The sequence below is a fragment of the Rattus rattus genome, chromosome 2, assembly GCF_011064425.1.
Source record: "Rattus rattus isolate New Zealand chromosome 2, Rrattus_CSIRO_v1, whole genome shotgun sequence".
Classification (NCBI taxonomy): Eukaryota; Metazoa; Chordata; class Mammalia; order Rodentia; family Muridae; genus Rattus; species Rattus rattus.
In genome coordinates, this window is record NC_046155.1 from 126625027 (window position 1) to 126645504 (window position 20478).

General features: G+C 43.1%; 1 protein-coding gene across 1 annotated transcript; it reads left to right on the forward strand.

Moving 5' to 3' along the window:
• The first annotated feature begins 4660 nt into the window (after positions 1-4660).
• LOC116894284 (60S ribosomal protein L26-like) lies at positions 4661-5077 on the forward strand. Its single transcript, XM_032895992.1, has one exon. The coding sequence runs from the start codon at positions 4670-4672 to the stop codon at positions 5075-5077; it is 408 nt and encodes a 135-aa protein (XP_032751883.1). The 5' UTR covers positions 4661-4669.
• The last annotated feature ends 15401 nt before the right edge of the window (positions 5078-20478 follow it).

A 20478-nucleotide genomic window follows, 5' to 3' on the forward strand; every position in this document is an offset into this window, starting at 1 on the left:
ACCGTGGGGGTGGGCTTTAAGGTTTCAGAAGCTCAATCCAGGTCCAGTGGCACTCCCTCTGCTGCCTGACAATCCAGATATAAAACTCTGGGCTTCTTCAGCTCCATGTCCGCCTGTGTGCCACCATGCTTTCCCACAATGCTGACAATGGACTAAACCTCTGAAACTGTAAGCTAGCCCCAGTTAAATGTTTTCCTTTGTAAGAGTTGCTGTGGTCATGATGTCTCTTCACAGCAATAGAATACTAAGACAAGCAGTACTGAAAAAGAGACACTTTAAGGAATCTTTGTTATATGGAGAAGAGGACGATAAATCCATCCACGAGAGTACGAGGAGGAATAAATGAGAAAGAAATGGAATCGGGACAGACTCAAGCATTAGAACAACTGCAGAGTAATAGGATCTCATTGGCTAAGAACCAGCCCTACCTTTTGATTATGGCCTTGAGTGCCTATGCTCTTAATTCTTTAGTAAAAGACAGTCCCTCTGGTTTGATCTAAAAACAAGATCCAACTGTCTGCTTTCTGCAAGAAACACTGTTTCCTAGCAAAGACAGATGCGAACTGAACGTGCAGCGAAAGAGAAATTGAATCCAGAAGTGAGAATAGCTATACTTACATTCTACGAACAGACTACAAACCATAATTAGAACCAAAGGGAACGCTATATTTGTTAAAAAAAAAAATACATCAAGAAATATAATTGTTATAGATATGTCCTTGCAAAACATAACTGTATCATTTCATAAAACAAACCTATTCAACAAACAAATCTATTCATAAAAGAATAGATACCCCCAATAGATAGCAACAGTAGATCTATTGGGTTTTTTATTACTGTAAGAAAACAGATGAACAAAATAACTTAAGAAAATTACTTTAGAGGCTTCAAAGAATTCAGTACATCGAGGCAAAAAGGGTGTAGAAGAGCAGAACCCTTACACTGCAGTCACCAGGAAACAAAGAGAAGTCATTCTATAGTAGCAGGCCTCTTCTTCATGCCCTTCTACTCCATCTATGCCACAACCTAGAGAGTGAGCCATCCACAGTCAGGGAGAGACTCCCCCCCTCAGTTAAGCCTCTCTAGAGACACCACATGGTGAGAGCCTGTCTAAGAATAACAAACAAAAACCTAGTTACATGGCTATATCCCATGTGTACCTGAACACACACGTACATCCACACAGAAAGGAAAGAAGGAAAGAAGGAAGGAAGGAGGAAGGGAGGCAGGTAGAAAGGAAGGAAAATAATAAATGCTAGAGAAGCTATGGGGAAAGGAAGCCCTTAGACATTGTTCATTGTGAGGTAAATTATTCCAGTCACTATGGAAATCAGTTTGGAGTGCTTTTAAAAAGTTAAAACTAGAATTACCATATAACCCAGACACACTACTCATGTCTTAGTTACTATTAGTCATGTGATGGGACACCATGATCAAGTAACTTGGGGAGGAAAGGGTTTATTTGGCTTACACTTTCACAACACTGTTAATCATCAAAGGAAGTCAGAACAAGAACTCAAGCAGGGTAGGGACACGGAGGCAGGAGCTGATGGAGAGGCCATGGAGAACTGCTGCTTGTGGCTTTCTTCCCAAGGCTTGCTCAACCTGCTTTCATGTACCATCCAGGCCCACCAGACCAGAGACGGCCCCACCCACAATGGGCTGGACCTTTCCCCATTAATCATTGATTAAGAAAATGCTCTACAGCCAGATCTTACGGAAGCATTTTCTCAGTTGAGGTTGCCTCCATTCAGAAAACCCTAGCTTCTGTCAAGGTGGCATAAAGCCAGCCAGCACAGCTCATAAAACTATTGCACGGAGAACTAAAGTTAGCGTACTATGTAAACGCCTGTACATCTATGTGTATTACAGTGTTATTATAATCACATTATGTAATCTTCCAAGACACCTATCAGTATATGAATGGATAGAAAAAATGTTATATTTATAATACATAGTATACATAATGAAGTATTACTCACCCAGAAAAAGGAATAAAATTGGTTGCATGCAGTAAAATAAATAGAACTGGAGATGTTGTTCAGCAAAGTGAGTCTTTCTCCCACTTTCTACAGTTTTCTACAGTTTCCATGTTTTTCTCCCATATATGAAATTCAATGGAAAGACTTAAAAATGGAAACAGGACCATTAGGAAATGACAGGCATATATAAAAGGGTCACAACACAACTCGCTGTTTTATACAATTAATATGCTCTAGTAAAATGTATTTTTAAAAAGTATAACTTTTCTGAAAGCCTCTTTAGCAAAAGCTGACAAAAAGAATTAACTCATCCTTAACTTCTTGGAACGTAACCTCTTTTGTTGATTTTTTTTCTCTCTGTCCTGAGCTAACTTCACACCTGGATGGACAGGACTACACACTGCTCCTCTAACTCTGCCTCCTAAAGGGGCTGTCCTTTCAAAAGAAGGGTCCCGCTTCCCAACATCTTTTCAGAATGGCTAAGCTAAAAAGTCAGCCTAGAGTTCTTGTTAGCTACTTGCTGTCGGTGGCCTCCCTTGACTGTACCCTAGGGTGGGTAGAGGAGGACTGATTCGAGACAAGATAGAAAGGACAGGACTTGAATAATCTTGATATTCTCAGTTCAAGACTGGCCTTGAAAAGACAAGAAAATAAAAAGTAATATGACTAATATGACTACAGTAATATGACTATTACTGTAGCTTGTCTCTTCAAAAAGTGAATTATATATGACCATTATCATAGCCTTTGGCTTAAGGAAATATAGACAAAACATTCAAATCATAAGTAAAATAAGGATCAATCTGGAAAGATTGCTCAATGGTTAAGAATCCTTGCTGTGCGTCATGAGAAGTGGAGTTCAATTCCCAGCATCCACAGAACAAGCTGGACATCCTGTAATGCCTTTAACCCCAGTTCTGGGGAAGGGCAGATACAGGAGATCACCTGGACTTGCCTGCTTACAGCCTAGCTGAGAAAATACAAGTCCCAGGTTCAGGGAGAGACTGCCTGTTAATGTGGGGCCTACAGTGCAGATCACAAATGGTGTTACTATGGTACATCAGAGTGTCAGGATACGAAAGCGATGATGTTTTTAACAAGTCCCTTTGTACATCTCAACCTGTGGCTGCTCCCTGGGCAGCAGCATCTGGAGAAAAGCCTTTCTACACAGAGATAACTCCTTCCTGCCTGACAGCAAGAGATTTGTTTTATATCAGACTTGCCAGATAAACATACTTCTGAGGACTCAGTACAGAAATATCAGACATCATATCTAATGCATATGATTCAAGGAACAGCTGAAGAGTCAGCCATGCTCTCAGAACCCCTAAAGGCTAAAGAAAGAATATAAACAGATGAATGAAAGCAGAAGCCCCGGCTAAATCAATCCTCCCAAAACTTTGCATAAATTTATTGAAATGGAACCAAAGACAGCCTTAAACCAATTGGAACCAGCTTAATAGACAAAGAATTGCTACTTGGTTCTTGTGTGGTCCCTGCAGCACCTGTTTCACTTGTGTACAAAGAAGACTCCCAGTCTAGGACACAACTTTGTCTCGTATCTCTAGACAACTAAAGTTGGTTCCTTTCCCACTTGGGCTCACCCAAAGGCTACACAACTCCCAACCCCACACAAAGCCCTGTTCTTCACTGTAATAGATTTGTGCTGAGCCTTTCCTCATATACCAGTCTGTAAGGACAACAAAAATCTATTTACCCTCACCTTGGGAAGCAACCCCCTTTCTTCAGGGTTCTTTCTTCTATGGGGAAAATTAGATTGATTAATCAATTGGGAAATCTCAAAGGATCTGGGTCAATGACCAGGCACATTATTCATGAGTAGTCAGAATATATTGTAGAGGTACCAATGATCCTCAGATTGATCTACAGATTTATTTTAAGTGTTATCTTAATTCCCAAAGATTTTCGTTTCTGTGAAAATATTTGTATTGACTATCTAATTTGGACAGCAAATAGAAAAAATGCCAAAGTGTGTCTAATGAGATCCAAAGGATATGGATTCATTTTTAAAGCCTTGGCAATAACTAAGACTTTATTTTATGACTTTTTTACATGTATCTTATCTGTGTGTATGCCTGAGTACTACATTTTGCATTACCTGGAGAGAGTGTTTGATCCCCTGAAACTGGAGTTACTAATGGTTGTGAGTTGCCACATGGGTACCAGGAACTGAACCCGGGTCCACCTAAAATAGCAGCCAGTGCTCTTAACCACTGAACCATGTCCCCATGTCACTTTTTGTAATAACTATTATGTGGAACTGGCTAAAGGAAGGAAATTACCACTGTAATAAACAGAAGTCAGAATCCTGTTTGTCTTATAACTTTTAGTGAAGGGAAGACCTGGCATGGCTTATCAGTGTGGCTAGAGGCCACAGTATGAAAGGAACTGGAGAAAACACACTTGGTACCAAAAGTAGTAAGCTGGCAGCCTACCTCCAAAGTTATGTGAGCATCAGTTCAAAGGCCAGTGTGTTGGCTCAGCTGTAAAAGTATTGACCCACAAGCCTGACGCACGTAGAGGTAGAAGGAGAAGTAACTCCCAAAACTATCTTCCACCTACACATGGATGTCAGGACATGCATGCACATACACACACACACACACTCAGGATAGAACAAGAGCTTCAGCTTCAAAAGGTAAATTTTGGGGATCGCAGCCGCCAAAATGAAGTTCAATCCCTTCGTGACTTCTGACCCAAGCAAGAACGCAAACGGCATTTCAATGTACCCTCTCTCTCACATTCAGAGGAAGATCATGTCTTCTCCTCTTTCCAAAGAACTGAGACAGAAGTATAATGTTTGGTCTATGCCCATTCAAAAGGACGATGAAGTTCAGGTTGTTCAAGGACACTACAAAGGCCAGCAGATTGGCAAAGTGGTCCAAGTGTACCGGAAGAAATATGTCATCTACATTGAACGAGTCCAGCGAGAGAAGGCTATCGGCACAACTGTCCATGTGGGCATCCACCCCAGCAAGGTGTTTATCACCAGCCTAAAGCTGGACAAGGACCGCAAGAAGATCCTGGAGAGGAAAGTCAAGTCCCGGCAAGTAGGAAAGGAGAAGGGCAAATAAACACAAGGAAGAAACTATCAAGAAGATGCAGGAGTGGAAATTTCATGCACAGCTTTCATTAAAGACTGCTTAAGTTAAAAGGAAAAAAAAAGGTAAATTTTGGTGCTACGAGAAGACAATTTGCACCCATTGCCCTTCCAGTCTGCACCTCCACTTGTACACATGGCAGATTGATGTGCCCACTCAACCACCCCATAGCCTGGCCTGTCTCCCAGGAAGACTGTTCAAACCAGGGACACAGAAGGCCTGCTCTAACCAGAGACAGCACTACCTGCCTCCCGGAAGATCCACTCCAATCTAAGACACCCAGGCCAGTTAACACCAGAGACAACCAGATGGTAAAAGGTAAGCAATAGAAACCAATGCCATTTGGCAACATCAAAACCCAGACCTCCTGTCAGAGCAAGCCCTAAATACCCTAATACACCCGCAGAGCCAGATTCTGATCTTGAATCCTGTCTCATGAAGATGGTAGAGGGCTATAGGAAGGATAGAAATAATTCCCAAAAGTAAAACCAGGGAAAAACAGGCAAACAGGTAGAAGCTCTTAAAGAGGAAACAGTTCCATAACTCCTAAGGAAATAGAAGCAGTCATTAAAAACCTCCCAATCAAAAAAAGCCCAAACCCAGATGGTTTTAGCCCAGAATTCCACCAGACCTTCAAAGAAGAGCTAATACCAATACTCCTCAAACTATTCCACAAAACAGAAACAGAAGGAACATTACCTAAGTCACTCTCTGAGGCCATAGTTATTCTGATACCTAAACCACATAAAGACCCAAAAAAGAGAATTCAGACCCATTTCACTTATGAACATTGATGCAAAAATACTCAATAAAATACTCACAAACTAAATTCAAGAACACATCCAAACCAATATTTACCATGATCAAGTAGGCTTCATCCCACAGATGCAGTGATGGTCCAATATATGAAAATCCATCCAAAGTAACCCACCATATAAATAAACAAATTAAAAGCAAAAATAAAAAAAAAACACACGATCATCTAATTAGATGCTGAAAAGCCTTTGACAAAATCCAACACCTCTTCATGGTAAAAAGTGTTGGGAGAGATCAGGAATTCAAGGCCCACACCTAAACATAATAAAAGCAATATATAGCAAACCAGTAGTCAATTATAAATTAAATGGCAAGAAACTTAAAGCAATCCCACTAAAATAAGGGACAGGACAAGACTGACCACTGTCTCCCTATCTATTCAGCATAGCACTTGAAGTTCAACCAAAGGAGATATAAATTGAAAAGGAAGAAGTCAAGGTATCACTGTTTACAGATGATATGACAGTATATATAAGAGTCCCCCAAAATTCTACCAGAGAACTCCTACAACTGCTTAACAACTTCAGCAAAGTGGCTGGATATAAAATAAATAGTAGCCTTCCTTTATACAAATGATAAACAAGCTGGGAAAGAAATTAGGGAAACAACACCCTTCTCAATAGCCACAAATAATATAAACTGTCATGGTATAACTCTAACCAAGCAAGTTAAAGATCTGTATGACAAGAACTTCAAGTCTCTGAAGAAAGAAACTGAAGAAGATCTCAGAAGATGGAAAGACCTCCCATGCTCTTGGATCAGTAGTAGTAACATAGTAAAAATGGGCAACTTGCCAAAAGCAATCTACAGAGTCAATGAAATCCCCATCAAAATTCCAACAATTTCAAAAGTGTCCTTGTAGTATATGGTAGCATATCCCTTAGGTATATGCCCAGGAGTAGTGTAGCTGGGTCTTGAGATAGAACTATTCCCAATTTTCTGAGAAACTGCTAAAGTGAAATTCCAAAAATTCAAGGTCTTTACAGACCCTTGAAAAAGCAACTTTCAACTTCATATGGAAAAACAAAAATCCTAGGAGAGCAAAACAATCCTCTACAATAAAGAACCTCTGGAGGTATCACAATCCTTGACCCTAAGCTATACTACAGAGCAACAGTGAGTAAAAACTGCATGCTATTGGCATAAAGAGAGACAGGTTGATCAATGGAATCGACTCGAAGAGCCAGAAATAAGCCCACACACCTGTGGACACTTGATTTTGACAAAGAAACCAGAAGAAAAAGCAAGCATTTTCAACAAATGATGCTAATCTAACTGTGTATCTGCATGTAGAAGAAGGCAAATGCATCATATTTATCATCCTGCACGAAACTCAAATCCAAGTGGATCAAGGACCTCAACATAAAACAGAATGCGCTAAATCCAATAGAAGATAAAGGAAAATGAAGAATAGCTTTGAACACATTGGCTTAGGGCACTAAGATCAATAATTAATAAATGGGACCTCACAAACTTAAAATCTTCTGTAAGGCAAGGAACATCATCATTAGGACAAAACAGCACCCTATAGAATAAGAAAAGATCTTCACAGGCTGGAGAGATGGCTCAGCGGTTAGAGCACTGACTGCTCTTCCAGAGGTCATGAGTTCAATTCCCAGCAACCACACGGTGACTCACAACCATCTGTAATGAGATCTGATGCCCTCTTCTGGTCTGCAGTCACATATGCAGGCAGGATGCTGTACATAAAAATAAATGAATAAATCTTTAAAAAAAAAAAAAGTTTAAAAAAAAAAAAAGAAAAGATCTTCACCAACCCTTTATCTGACAGAGGGCTAATGCACAAAATGTATAAAGAACCCAAGAAATTAAACACCAACAAACCAAGTGAGGCAGTTTTAAAAAATGGGGTACAAAGCTGAATAGAATTCTCAACAGAGGGGTCTCCAATGGCCAAAAAGCACTTAAAGAAATGTCCCACATCCTTAGTCATCCTTAGGGAAATGCAAATCAAAACCACTCTGAGACTCCATCTCGCACCCATCGGAATGGCTAAGATCAAAAACTCAAGTGACAGCTCATGCTGGAGAGGATGTGGAGCAATGGGACACCCCCTCCATCACTAATGGGAGTACAGAGCGGCACATCCACTTTGGATATCAATTTAACCGTTTCTCAGAAAATTGGGAATAATTCTCCCTTAAGACCTGGGCATGTATCCAAAAGATGTTCCACCACACTACAGCGACACTTGTCCAATTATGCTCATAGCAGCTTTGCTCTCATAATAACCAGAAACTGGAAGCAACCCAGATGGCCCTCAACTGAAGAATGGACAAAGAAAATGCGGTTCATCTATACAATGGAATACTACTCAGCTGTTAAAAACAAGGACATCATGAAATTGGCAGGGAAATGGATGGAACTAGGAAATATTCTGAATGGGGTACCCAAGACCCAGAAAGACATGCATGTTATCTAGTCACTGGTAAGTGGATATCAGCCAATAAGTACAGGACGATCATGCTACAGCCCACAGACCCAAAGGAGCTAAGTAACAAAGGGGGTCCAAGGGAAGATACTTGAATCTTACATAGAAGTGGAGCTAAAATAGACATCAGAAGGGGATGGAGAGAGGGAAGTGGGTGAGGAATGGGATGGGGAGAGGAAGGGCATGGGGATCTGCTGTAGGAAGAGACTGGGAGAGTGGTGAGAGGGCTGAGAGAGGGGAGGAATGGGGAGGGGAAGGGCATCCCTGGGACAAGCTGGAGACCTGAGAGGAGGATATGGGAGTGACAATAGCTGAGCGGGGGGTTATGCAGCCCAAAAAGAAGGGGACAAAGAAGGGGGCTGAGCACAGAATCTGAGGGGGTGGAGATGGCATCATCGTTTCAGCACTATGGGGAGGAGAAGAGGTGTATTGTGGGAACACAACTGGCAGTCAGGACGTGCTGATCCCAAGCCAGGTGGGTGTTTCTGGATTAGTGACTTCATTCACCTCAGCTGCAAGAGAACAGAAACTGGTTCTCCAGTCCATGCCACCAGCTTGCCGTCAGCATCAAGTCCTCCCTTCCGTGAACAACCACAGCCCCAGGCTGTGACTTCCCATCTCTGTGCAGCTTCCGGGTACCAGAGTGAGAAAGGGCTATTCTAGGGATGCTGGAGCAGCTGCCACCCCAAACATAACGCAACTCCACTACTCCTAAGTGCCCACTCATATGGTGTAGTCCCATTCCTCCACCCAAAACGAAACAGTAGACATCTAACAGGACAAGACTGGAAGGTGAGGCCTCCATCTGCTTGTTGTTCTTGCATTCTGAATCTCTAGGCTTCCCCTTTGGGTACCAGCTTCTCTCTGTTCTGAAAAACAGGCTTCTCTTGGCTTACATCACAAGGATTTTGTACCTTCCTTCATAGCTCAAGTCACAACACTCTAGCTGCTCCGGGCATTTTATTTATCAGTCACCTCAAAAGAAATCACACACACACACACACACACACACACACACACACACACACACACACACCTCTCAATGATTTCCTGTATGTGATTTCCTATCTCTTATGAAGGTCTGCTAACAAAAGTCTAGGTCTGATTCTCTGCTCATTAGTTAACAAGTTGCTTCCTGCTCTGTGACTCTTCTTTTCCAATTAAAACCCAAGATAAAGGAAGGAGCCTGCAGATCCCCCTCCCTCCTTGAGGTGCTGCTGCATGGATTAAATATGATAATGAACGTCAGAGTGCTTCATGGGCCGCAAATCTAAGGTGTTATTTTTCCCTGGGTGAAAGTAAATACGAGCTGTACATCTTCTCTGCAGGGGTATAAAAGTTTGGAGTTTTCATTAAATGCAAAATTGCCAATATTTATTGGACCTCTTTCGTCTGCATGCATTTGCTAAACACTTGTACATATATTATCTCACTTTATCTTCATAGCAAGCCTATGCGAGAGCGGATATTAAGACCCACTCCATGGATAAGGAAATTAAAATCCAACAAGGCAAGATTAAGTAACTCACTCTCACATACAACCCTTTCTCCACAAAATCCTCCAAGAAAATTGGCTCCTGCCAGCTCTTGGCACACAATGAGGAGATGGCCCTCGACGTTCTGAATGGACAGTGGTGCTATACTGCAAGCATGGAGAAGGAAGGGCGAGCAAAGGAGACCGTGGCAGTGTGCTGCTCAGTTTTAACTATCAAGTTGACAGAACCCAAACTCACCTGAGCAGAGTCTCAATTAAAGACGACTCTAGATCATGTTCATGTCTGCAGGTAATCTGATGACTGATCATTAATATTAATGGAATGTGGGTGGTGGTGCCAGTTTACAGGCTCAGCCCTGGACTGTATAAAAGGGAGGAAAGATGGCCAAGCATTAGCAGCAAGTCTGTCAAGTAAACGTGTGCATTGAGCCTCTGCTCTTGACTGTAGACATGACTCAACTAGTTTCTGCCTTGACTTCCCCGGAATGATGGCGTAGAACTTGGAGCTGTAAGGAAGAAAAGCCTCTTTGTCCTTGATGTTGCTTTTGGTCAGAATATTTCCTCACCGGACAAAAAAATGAGACTGGAACGAGAGTTCACTTGCAAGGCAGTGAGCAAACACTGCAACAGGAGCACTGGATACCCGAGGGTGTGGTGAAGAGGCCATTCTCAGAAGATCAGTGCCATTCGGGGAGATGAAAATTCTGGTGACACACAGCGGAGTTTGTGAGAGTGAGGAATTGTTACAACCACGGGTCCGACAGGCGGGATGATTATCGGAGCCTAGAAAGATTATGGGGCCTAGCTTGAGCTGAAGCAGAAGCTGAGCAGTGGACTCGGCAGATGAAAGCCATCCTAATGCTCATTGTCTCCTGCCTCTGATATACATAAGGAGAGCCCACTGCTCTCACCAAAAGACCAGGAAAGGGAAACAAGATGGAAAACAAACACCGCAAGGGTCCTTCCTATTGGTGCCAGCAGAGGGCGACAGAGAGGCAACGCCGCCCACCTTTGGAAGCCTGTGCTGTGAGCCATGCCAAACCACCACCTCAAACCAGGGAGTGTCAGAGAAGGCAGGCTAGGAGCCAGAAGTCTCCTCTACTCCGAAAATGTTGCATAGCCCTTGGCCTCCCTGCAGTGTTGCAGGAAGGACATGGAGACCTGAATGTCCTCCACCCCGACTGAAGTGGTCCACAAATGACTTGTGTTCCCCAAGTGTTCATATGCCGAAGTCCCAATACCTTGTACCTCAGAATGTGACTGTGTTTGAAGAGAAATTACCCAGCGAGGAAGTGAAGGTGAAGGGAAGGCAGGAGTCAGGTCCTAGTATGTATGACTGATGCTTTCGTGAGGAGACTAAGGAACAGGCAAGAAGAACAAACACAAACGAAACCATACTTACAAAATGTAGAAAAATCACTCAATAAATAGCTATATCGCTCAATAATTAACAAACCCAAATCCAAGCGATGTTACTGAAGTTTATTTCCATATTTGCCATATTAAAATATTTATGACATGCAGTTTGTTTCTGTTGTGTTTTTTTTATAGCAACCAAACAAAAGAAGCGTGCAAACAGATAAGAGCGAATTGTGAAGTATACAAACACAAAAGAAAAATTATGGAAATTATCCCCAAGAAATGTCAGATATCAGATTTGCTCGACAGGAACATTAATCTCTAATAGGAGGGAAACAGCTTGAGGAAACCATGTACCAAAAATATTTAAAAGATTCAGAAGGGCAGCAGGTGCCTGTGATCAGCGCTTGGGGAGCTGAGGTGGGAGATTTGGGGCCAGCCTGGGCTACATAGTGAGGCTATCTCAAAAGGGGAAAAACGTTGGCGAGAAAATGAAGAGGGACTCTTAACACACTGTGGTGAAAATGTAAATTCATTCAGCTTGATTGTCCTGTTTGGAATATGGAGACTCTTTGAAAGGGACTAGAAATCCTATGATCTGATGATCCCTTGTATATAGCCAAAGGGAATGAGTACGGCAGCCCTCTTCACAGCAGCCCAGATGTGGAGCCAACCAAAGGCTGCATCAAGATGTGCTAGCTCCCACCGCTGTGACAGAATGCCTGAGACGAACAACTTAGAGGAAAAATTGACTATGGCTCAGATTTCAGGAATGTCAGCCTATGGTACCTTTGGTTCTGTGCTGGGACCTGACAGCAAGCCAGATGTGACAACAGAAAGGAGCCAATGTAGCACAGCATAGTGTCCAGGAAGCAAAGAAAGAGAGCAGGAGCCAGATAAAGTCCCGGAAGTTAGATCCCCAAGGACTCATTGCCTCTGGTTAAGCCTTGCCTCTTAAATATCCATCAACTCCCAACAGCCTATCAGTGAATTATTCCACTGACCAATCAAAAGCCTCATGACACAATTCCTTCTCCAGAGCCCTACCTCAGGACACGAGTGCATTAAAAACCACTGTGTTGAACAAATGAAGCTTCAGGGAATAGTCTATATCCAGAAAGCCGATGTACAGATAGAAGACAGTGCAGTGCACCCAGCAAAATACTGCTCAGCTGTGAAAAGGTAACGAACTGTCATGAGTGCCCACATGAGTGCAACTGGAAGCCATTATGTTAAGTGAAATAAGACACGCAAAGACAAATATCACTTGTTCCTGCTCATTTACACAAGCCAAAATGTTGACATCGCAGAAAAACAGAAGGAACAGTAATCCGTGGAGTTTGAGAAGGACCGAGGAGAAGGGACGTATCCTACCTGTATGGTCTAGAAAATGGCAGCTGAGCTTTCAGTTTTAGAGGAGTACGTGTATCAAGCATAAAACGAGCAAATGTGAAGGAATAAATAGTGAGTGGCAGGTAGATAGAAAAACACACACGACATCCAGCAGAGATGCTGGAGTGGCTCCTCTGTGAGAGCTAACGTTATCGAACCGGAAAGGAACTTACAAACATCCAGCAGAACTCAACTGGAGAAGCCCTGCCGAGGCAGCCAGTTGGAATTCCTGATCAACAGTCCCAGGTAAAGGAGCATTCTCTCAAAGTTTCCAAGCAAAAGGGGGAAGAAAGGGGGGAAAAAGCAGCAGAAATATACGGTCGTCAAGCGAAGTGCTTACCACATCGCTGGGAAGCCCTCCTGCAACAGTCACGCTGGAGATCTCAGGTGAGAATTCCCAGCCAAGCAGGACCTTCTCTCCCCGGGTGAGCTTCAGCCTTCTCATTCCCACTGAAGGCATTTCATATTAGGGCATAGACAACAGTCCCTTTTGTTGGAAATAATTCACCTCATAGCTGTTCTCAAGGACACAACGTTTGTTGGGCCCTCTTACAGAGCCAGGAGGCCAAATCATCCATCCTCTTGAAGAACACTTGAAATAAGCATGCTGGAAGGAAGAACCCTCCTAACTCGCTCCCAGAATCCACTGCGGCAGTTTGACTGTGAAATGCTAGCCCCCACCGGTTCCTGTGTCTTAACATTTGCCCATCCACCATCAGTGCTGTTAGGAAAGACTGTGGAACTTTGGTGGGTCCAGGCTGGAAGGAGCACAACCCGGGGAGTAGCATTTTAAGTTTTAAAGCCTCGTCTTACTTTCTGTTCTCTGTTTCCTTGTTGCTGGCCCAGGGTGACCAGCAGGATGCATGCTTCTACTGCTATGCTTGCCCCATCATGTTGAACTGCAGCCCTGCCCCCCAAAGAAGACAAAATAAGCTTTTTCTTCCTTAAGACGCTCTTGTCGGGGTATTTTATAACAGCAACAGAAAAGCCAGACAGCATTCAACAAGCTTAAACAGCACGTGGCAATTTACCAACATAATATATATTACAGGTGGACAGAAAAAAAGCTGACACACAGCACTGCTGCAGAGAAATTTTTTCAATCGGTTTTTATATCACAGTAGAGGAATTCGTGTCGGGGCAATATACGGTGTATTTCAAAATAATTTTAAAAGAGACAAGAGCACAAAAATTACCAACATAGAAATTAATATTTGAAAATACACTCTATTATCCTGAATTGATAGTGACACATCAATTAAGTGTACTAAATTATCGTAACTGTGCCCCACAAATACATACAAATACTATGACTCAATAACAAAAAAGAAGAAAAAAAAATACAGCTTACATGAAAATTTTTCTAAGTGATTCAAGAGCATACTTAAGCATGCAGGAGAAAAAGGGTCAGCAAACACGGAGAGAGGTCAATTCAGCCTATTCCACTAGAGAAGGAAAAGGGGGAAACAATCAATGTACTAGAGTGCCAGTGTCCTGGGGGGTTGGGGGAGTAGCACACTCTTCGGGAACCCAGAGGCAGAGGAAAACAGAAGAGGGTGTTCTGAGACACAGTGGCTGAAAAGGCCAGAAGTAATGAAAGATACGAATCTACACACACACACATGCAGAAGGCTCGACAGACTCCAAACTGGGCAAACACCGAGATGCATACACGGCACGTCATAAAACTGCTGTAAAGGGACTACGTGAGAGTCTTGAAAGCAGCAAGAGAAAGAAAACAGCTTTTTTTTTTTTTTTTTTGGACCATCACACGAGGACAAAGGGCAAAGAACCCTAGGACCTGACCCTGTTGCCCATCAGAATCACATTTTCAGCAGCTTTGTCTTAAAGCGCCAGACTATGCTCAAGGCTAAACTTTTTTTTCCCCCATTGGATTTTTTTTTATTTACATTTAAAATGTTATCCCCTCTCCCGGCTTCCGTCCATAAACCCCTATCACATCCCCCTCCCCCTTCTTCTATGAAAGTGTTCCCCCACCCACCCACCTACCCTTTCCCATCTCCCCGCTCTGACATGCACCTAAATTAGGGCGTTGAGCCTTGGCGGGACCAAGGGCTTCTCCTCCCACTGTGCCCAACAAGGCCATCTTCTGCTACGTATGCAACTGGAGCCATGGTTCTGTCCATGCAGATGGCATGGTTTAGTCCCAGGTTTAATCCCAGGGAGTTCTGGTTGGTTGTTGTTCTTGTTTAGGGGTTGCAAACCCCTTCAGGTTCTCCAATCCTTTCTCTAACTCCTCCAATGAGGACACCATTCTCAGTTCAATGGTTGGCTGCGAGCATTCACCTCTGTATTTGTCAGGCTCTGGCAGAGCCTCTCAGGAGACAGCTATAACAGGCTCCTGTCATGATGCACTTCTTGGCATCGGCAATATTGTTTACGTTTGATGGCTGTATGTATATGGGCTGGATCCGCAGATGGGGCAGGATCTGAATGGCCTTTCCTTCAGTCTCTGCTCTAAACTTTGTCTCCATATCCCCTCCTATGAATAAATGTCCGCACTTTGGTCGCCCTTCTTGAGCTTCATGTGGTCTGTGGGTTACGTCTTGGGGCATGGGATAGAAGTTTGGTGCCTGTATACACCAAGCTGAAACCAAGCAGGCCACACAAATGATAAACAGAGACAAATGGGAGGGGAAGCATGATCCATAAAGTGCTTGGTAAACTCCCAGCATCACTCAAATGTTAGATAATCTTTCAGAGAAAACCATAGCACTTGCTCTTATTTAAACCAAAAATCACTCATTTTAAAGGTCGCAAGACTGGATGATGTGTTATTACCTTCCTACTAGTTTTTTAGAGATAGAACCTCAGATGTGTGGGTTATGACAGCGGTTGCCTAGGTTACTTTGCAAAAGAATTTGAAGGCCCAGGCTACTCAGCAAAACCTGTTATAACACACCAGCTCCTCACTGGAGCCCACAGATACAGAAATGCCTAAAATGGAGTGGCAGGCTGACATTTCTGGCTCTGTGTTTTGTCATAGGTAGAAGTACCTCAAGAATTGAACATTTCCAAAGAGCAGGTAATTCAATTAAAGGAACTGGGTGAATTAAATACTTCTCAGGACACAGAATATGTATAGCCAATAGATATATGAAAAACGTTCAGTGTCTTTATTCACCAATAAAATTCAAGTCAACCATAAAGAAGAATGGAAATGTGAGGTTTTCTGGAAAGAAATGGAACTAGAGATCACCATGTCTCTCTCTCTCTCTCTGTTTGTGTTTGTGAGTGTGTGTGTGTGTGTGTGTGTGTGTGTGTGTGTGATGAAAAAATGTTACAAGATATTTGATCACACTGTGAACCCCAGGATTGTGTTGTTTACTAGAAAAACCTGGTTCTAGTTTTGGGGTAGCTCAGCCTTAGCACAGACCTTTAATCCCAAACAATGATGGTAAAGTTAGTTTGTAGAAGGAAGCACTCGTGTTTTAAAGTAATGTCTAATACAGTGGCAGACAGCATGTTGCATCAGAGAGATTTGACAGATTAGGATATGCTCAACTCTCACAAGAACAGAGAGGAAAGAAGCTTCCTAAGAGAGAGCAGTGCAGAGAAGAGAGGGAACAGTTTTACCGGGACAGTTGTTCAGAGACAGGTTGAGAAGAGAACAGGCCAGACAGAAGGAGCCAGAGGATCTGAATAGATTGCTAGAGTTAGCTTGAGGCCACAAAGAGCAATTCATTGAGAAGCCGAGAGAAGCCAGATTGAATCAGTCAGTTTGGAGAGGAGTTTGAGCCAGAACAGCTGAATTGAGCCAGCCAGCCAGAGTTCATTAAAAAAAAAAAATCTACAAAGGGTAAGCTTATTCAGCAGTAAGTCTCAGAGACTGAAAACATTCTATGTAGGATTGTATAAAGGCTAGAAACTTCCAGGACTAGGCCTAGGTTAACAGAAGCAGTAAGCCTCTGATCTGAGACCACAGTCATCAGGTGAAATTAAGATACTTTTACAAAAAAAGGGGGGGTGTGAGGGATAAGGATGATATCTTAGTTAGGGTTTTACTGCTGTGAACAGACACCATGACCAAGGCAACTCTTACAAGGCCAACATTTAATTGGGGCTGGCTTATAGGTTCAGAGGTTCAGTCCATTATCATCAAGGTGGGAGCATGGCAGCATCCAGGCAGACATGGTGCAGGAGGAGCTAAGAGTTCTACATCTTCATCTGAATGCTGCTAGGAGAAGACTGACTTCCAGGCAGTTAGGATGAGAGTCTTTAAGCCCACGTCCACAGTGACACACCCACTCCAGCAGGGCCACACCTCCTAACCGTGCCATTCTCTGGGCCAAGCACACACAAACCATCACAGATGGTAATGGAATATATATTTGGTGAAAGCAAAAAACAAAGAGTAACTATGGGAAGGAAGGGGCTCAGGAAGGAAGGGAAAGGGGATAAGGTGGAAGACAGGAGGAAAAGGAAATTAACTATATTTGACCACAGATATGTATGAAGTTGCCATAACAACATCTATTACTCTACATGCTGGCTTGGAAATTAATGTGTAAATGGTGTGGGGGCTGGCTATATTGAGATCTTCTGTCACCCATCAGAAGGGTTACAATTTCAAACAATTGTGATCAAATGCCAGGGACAATGTGGAAACGAGGAATCTTTATACACGGCTGGTGGAGTCACTATGGAAATCGGTAATCTCAGAATAAAACCAATAGACAATTCAGCTATACAACTGCTTGACTATAACCAATGGATAGTGAGTCATCATAGTACAGGGCTATCTGCTCTTCAACCTTTACTATGGCACCTAACTGTAGAATCAGCCTCCTATGTATCCAGCCACAGATACCTGATAAATTATCACACGCTCACTCTGGAGGCTTGTTCTGCCGTAAACAGAACAACGCTGTGGAACAGCTCTGTGTCCTTGCTAGGAAACCAATGGAGTTGGAAATCATTTTTTTAAAAAGCCAGATCCAGAAAGGGGAAAGAAGTCACTTGTTTTCTTTCATGGGTAGAACTTAGATTGTACTCATGTTTACATAGGTGTACATGCACATATGACATGAAACTAGCAGGGGAACTGTTGAGGAAAGGTAAAGGCTACTACTGGGGGAGACAAGAGAGGGTAGAGGAGCATAAATATGATCTGAGTACAGGTAAGATCCATTGCTTTGTACAGTGAGCATAAAGCCTTGCCTATGACCAATCCAAGCTACACTGACCCAGCCCAGAACGTCAGGAAAACCAGCAGCCCCTTTGTTAAGTGAGCAGCTGCTTGCCACCCCAGTCAGTGTTAGGTCCTTTGAAAGTGGCATCTGAGGTGCCAAGAAAGGAGCTTTTTCTTACTGTTTGTAAGATGGTTTGGAAATAGAATTTCTACTATGTCCACAATAACGAATCCCACCATGTATTGGCAAAGAGATTTCTCATGCAAGGGACCTTTGATAAGATTTATAGCCTATCGCTCTTCAGAAAGTAGGAGGGTGTTAATAACATTCAAAATGCTGAAAGAAAGGAAAACTACTGTCCCGGGAGAACGCTGTATCCAGAAGCATTGTTAGCTGCATTTTTCATCCTTGTGACACAGCACTTAACAGCAGCAACTCTAGGAATAAGGATTGATGTGGGCTGGGCTCATCTTGTGAGAGGATGAAGTCTATTACACAGGAAATGCATGGTTAATTCACAGTAGCGAGAGCCTGGGACTGAGAAGTCTCTTGTAGCCGGGTGGACCAGAAAGCAGAGACTCACTTCCCGGCACTCAGGAGCCAGGCTAAACCCCGCAGGCCCCAACTCGAGCAGCCGACCGTTCAGTAAGACTCTACCTCCTAAAATCTGCATAATCTCCAGAAACAGAGTCACCAGCTAGGGAACAAGCATTCAAACACATGAGTCTATGGGGGATGCTTTGCTTCCAAGCCACAATAATTATGAGACAGAAATTAAGTATTTACAGATTAAACAAAATCTGAAGGAGTCTGCTACTCGTAGAGAGTTGCTCAGGCTTCAGGCTGAACTTGAAAGAACACTAGATGGTTGCTCAAAGCCACAGACAGAAACAACACCAAGAAAGATAACTATTTCTACACAGATAAATATGCAAGTTGGTGTGACTCTAAGATCAAAAGTTCCCTTTTTTTATAATATTAATTCAAGAGCAAATGTAAAAGTAGTAATAGAGGTTTACATAGAGAACACAACCTAAAAGATGAAGTCTGTGCTCTGGAAAGAGGGCTTAGCAGTTAGGAGCATCTCATACAGAGGAACCAAGGTCAGTCTCCAGCACCTACACGGAGGTTCAGAATAACCCCAAATTCCAGTTCCAGGGGGACCTAATGCCCTCAGGGAGCAGGGTAAGTGTGTATGTGTGCTTGTGTGTGTGTGTGCTTGTGTGTGTGCGTGTGCTTGTGTGTGTGTGTGTGATTGTGTGTATAGTGTGGTGTGTGTGTGTGTGTGCTTGTGTGTATGTGTGCGTGTAGTAAGTGTGTGTGTGTGTGTGTGTGTACGTGTCTGGGGTGTGTGTCTGTGGTGTGTGTGGTATGTGGTGTGTGTGTGGTGTATATGTGCTTGTGTATGGTGTGTGTGGTAAGTGTGTGTGTGTGCTTCTGTGTGTGTGCTTGTGTGTGTGTACATGTGTGTGTGTGTGTATGTGTGTGTGGTGTGTGTGGTGTATGTGTGGTGTGTGTGTGTGTGGTGTGTGTAGTGTGTGTGGTGTGGTATGTGTGGTGTATGTGGTGTATGTGGTGTGGTGTGGTGTGTATGTGTGTGTGTTGTGTGGGTGTGGTGTGATGGGTGTGGGTATGTGTGTGTGTGTGTGTGTGTGTGGTGTGTGTGGTGTGTGTGTGGTATGTGTGTGTGGTATGTGTGTGTTGGTGTGTGTGGTGTGTGTGGTGTGTGTGGTTTGTGTGTGTGTTTGTATGTGTGTGTATGTGGTGTGTGTGTGTATGATGTGTATGTGGTGTGTGTGTGGTGTGTGTGTGTTTGTGGTGTGGGGTGTGTATGTGGGGTGTGTGTGTGTGTGTGTGGTATATGTGGTATATTTGTGGTATGTGGTGTGTGATGTGTGGAGTGGTGTGTGTGTGTGTGTGTGTGTGTGTGGTGTGTGGTGTATGTGGTCTGTGTGTGTAATGTGTGTGGTGTGTGTGCTGTGTGTGCTGTGTTGCTGTAGTGTGGTGAGTGTGGTATGTGTGTGTGTGTGTGTGTAAAACATGCTGTGGTGGCTATATTTGTGTATGACAGCTTCAGACAAAGCATAGTCATCTGAGGGAGGGACACTTGATCGGGAAAATACCTCCATCAGAGCAGACTGTGATTAAAGCACAGCACAGATTAAAGTTCTGTTAATCGCCATTTTGATGCAGTGTGAGAGGCTGCTACTGAGAACGGTGGCAGCAGCTACAGACAGGGCTGCCAGTAACACTGATGGCTTAGAACTGTTGCCATGTGGAGAACTTAGAACACTAGAATGCCAGAGGCAGGACGGCTTGTGCACTGACAGTGCCTATTTTCTTCTTGAAAGTGCCAGTTCAGAAGTTCTGAGGAATCTTGGGACCTCCAAGAACAGAAACTTGTTTCCCTATGGAACTGGAATCTCAGTCACATGGTAGGGGGTGGGCTAGCTCAGGCTTCTAAAAAACAAACCATGTAGTGCAATTTGAGAAAAGAGCAACTGTGGTGATGAATTTTACTTTTATGCTCATTAATAAATGCTCTTGTGCTTGGACAGGATCAGTCACATGACATATTATGGTTTTATTTTTGCTTTATTCTGCATTTTTTATTTAATTTCCTAAAAGCTAACTAAATACCATTTTACTTTTTGGCTCAGAGGTTAAGAGCACTGACTGCTCTTCCAGAGGTCCTGAGATCAAATCC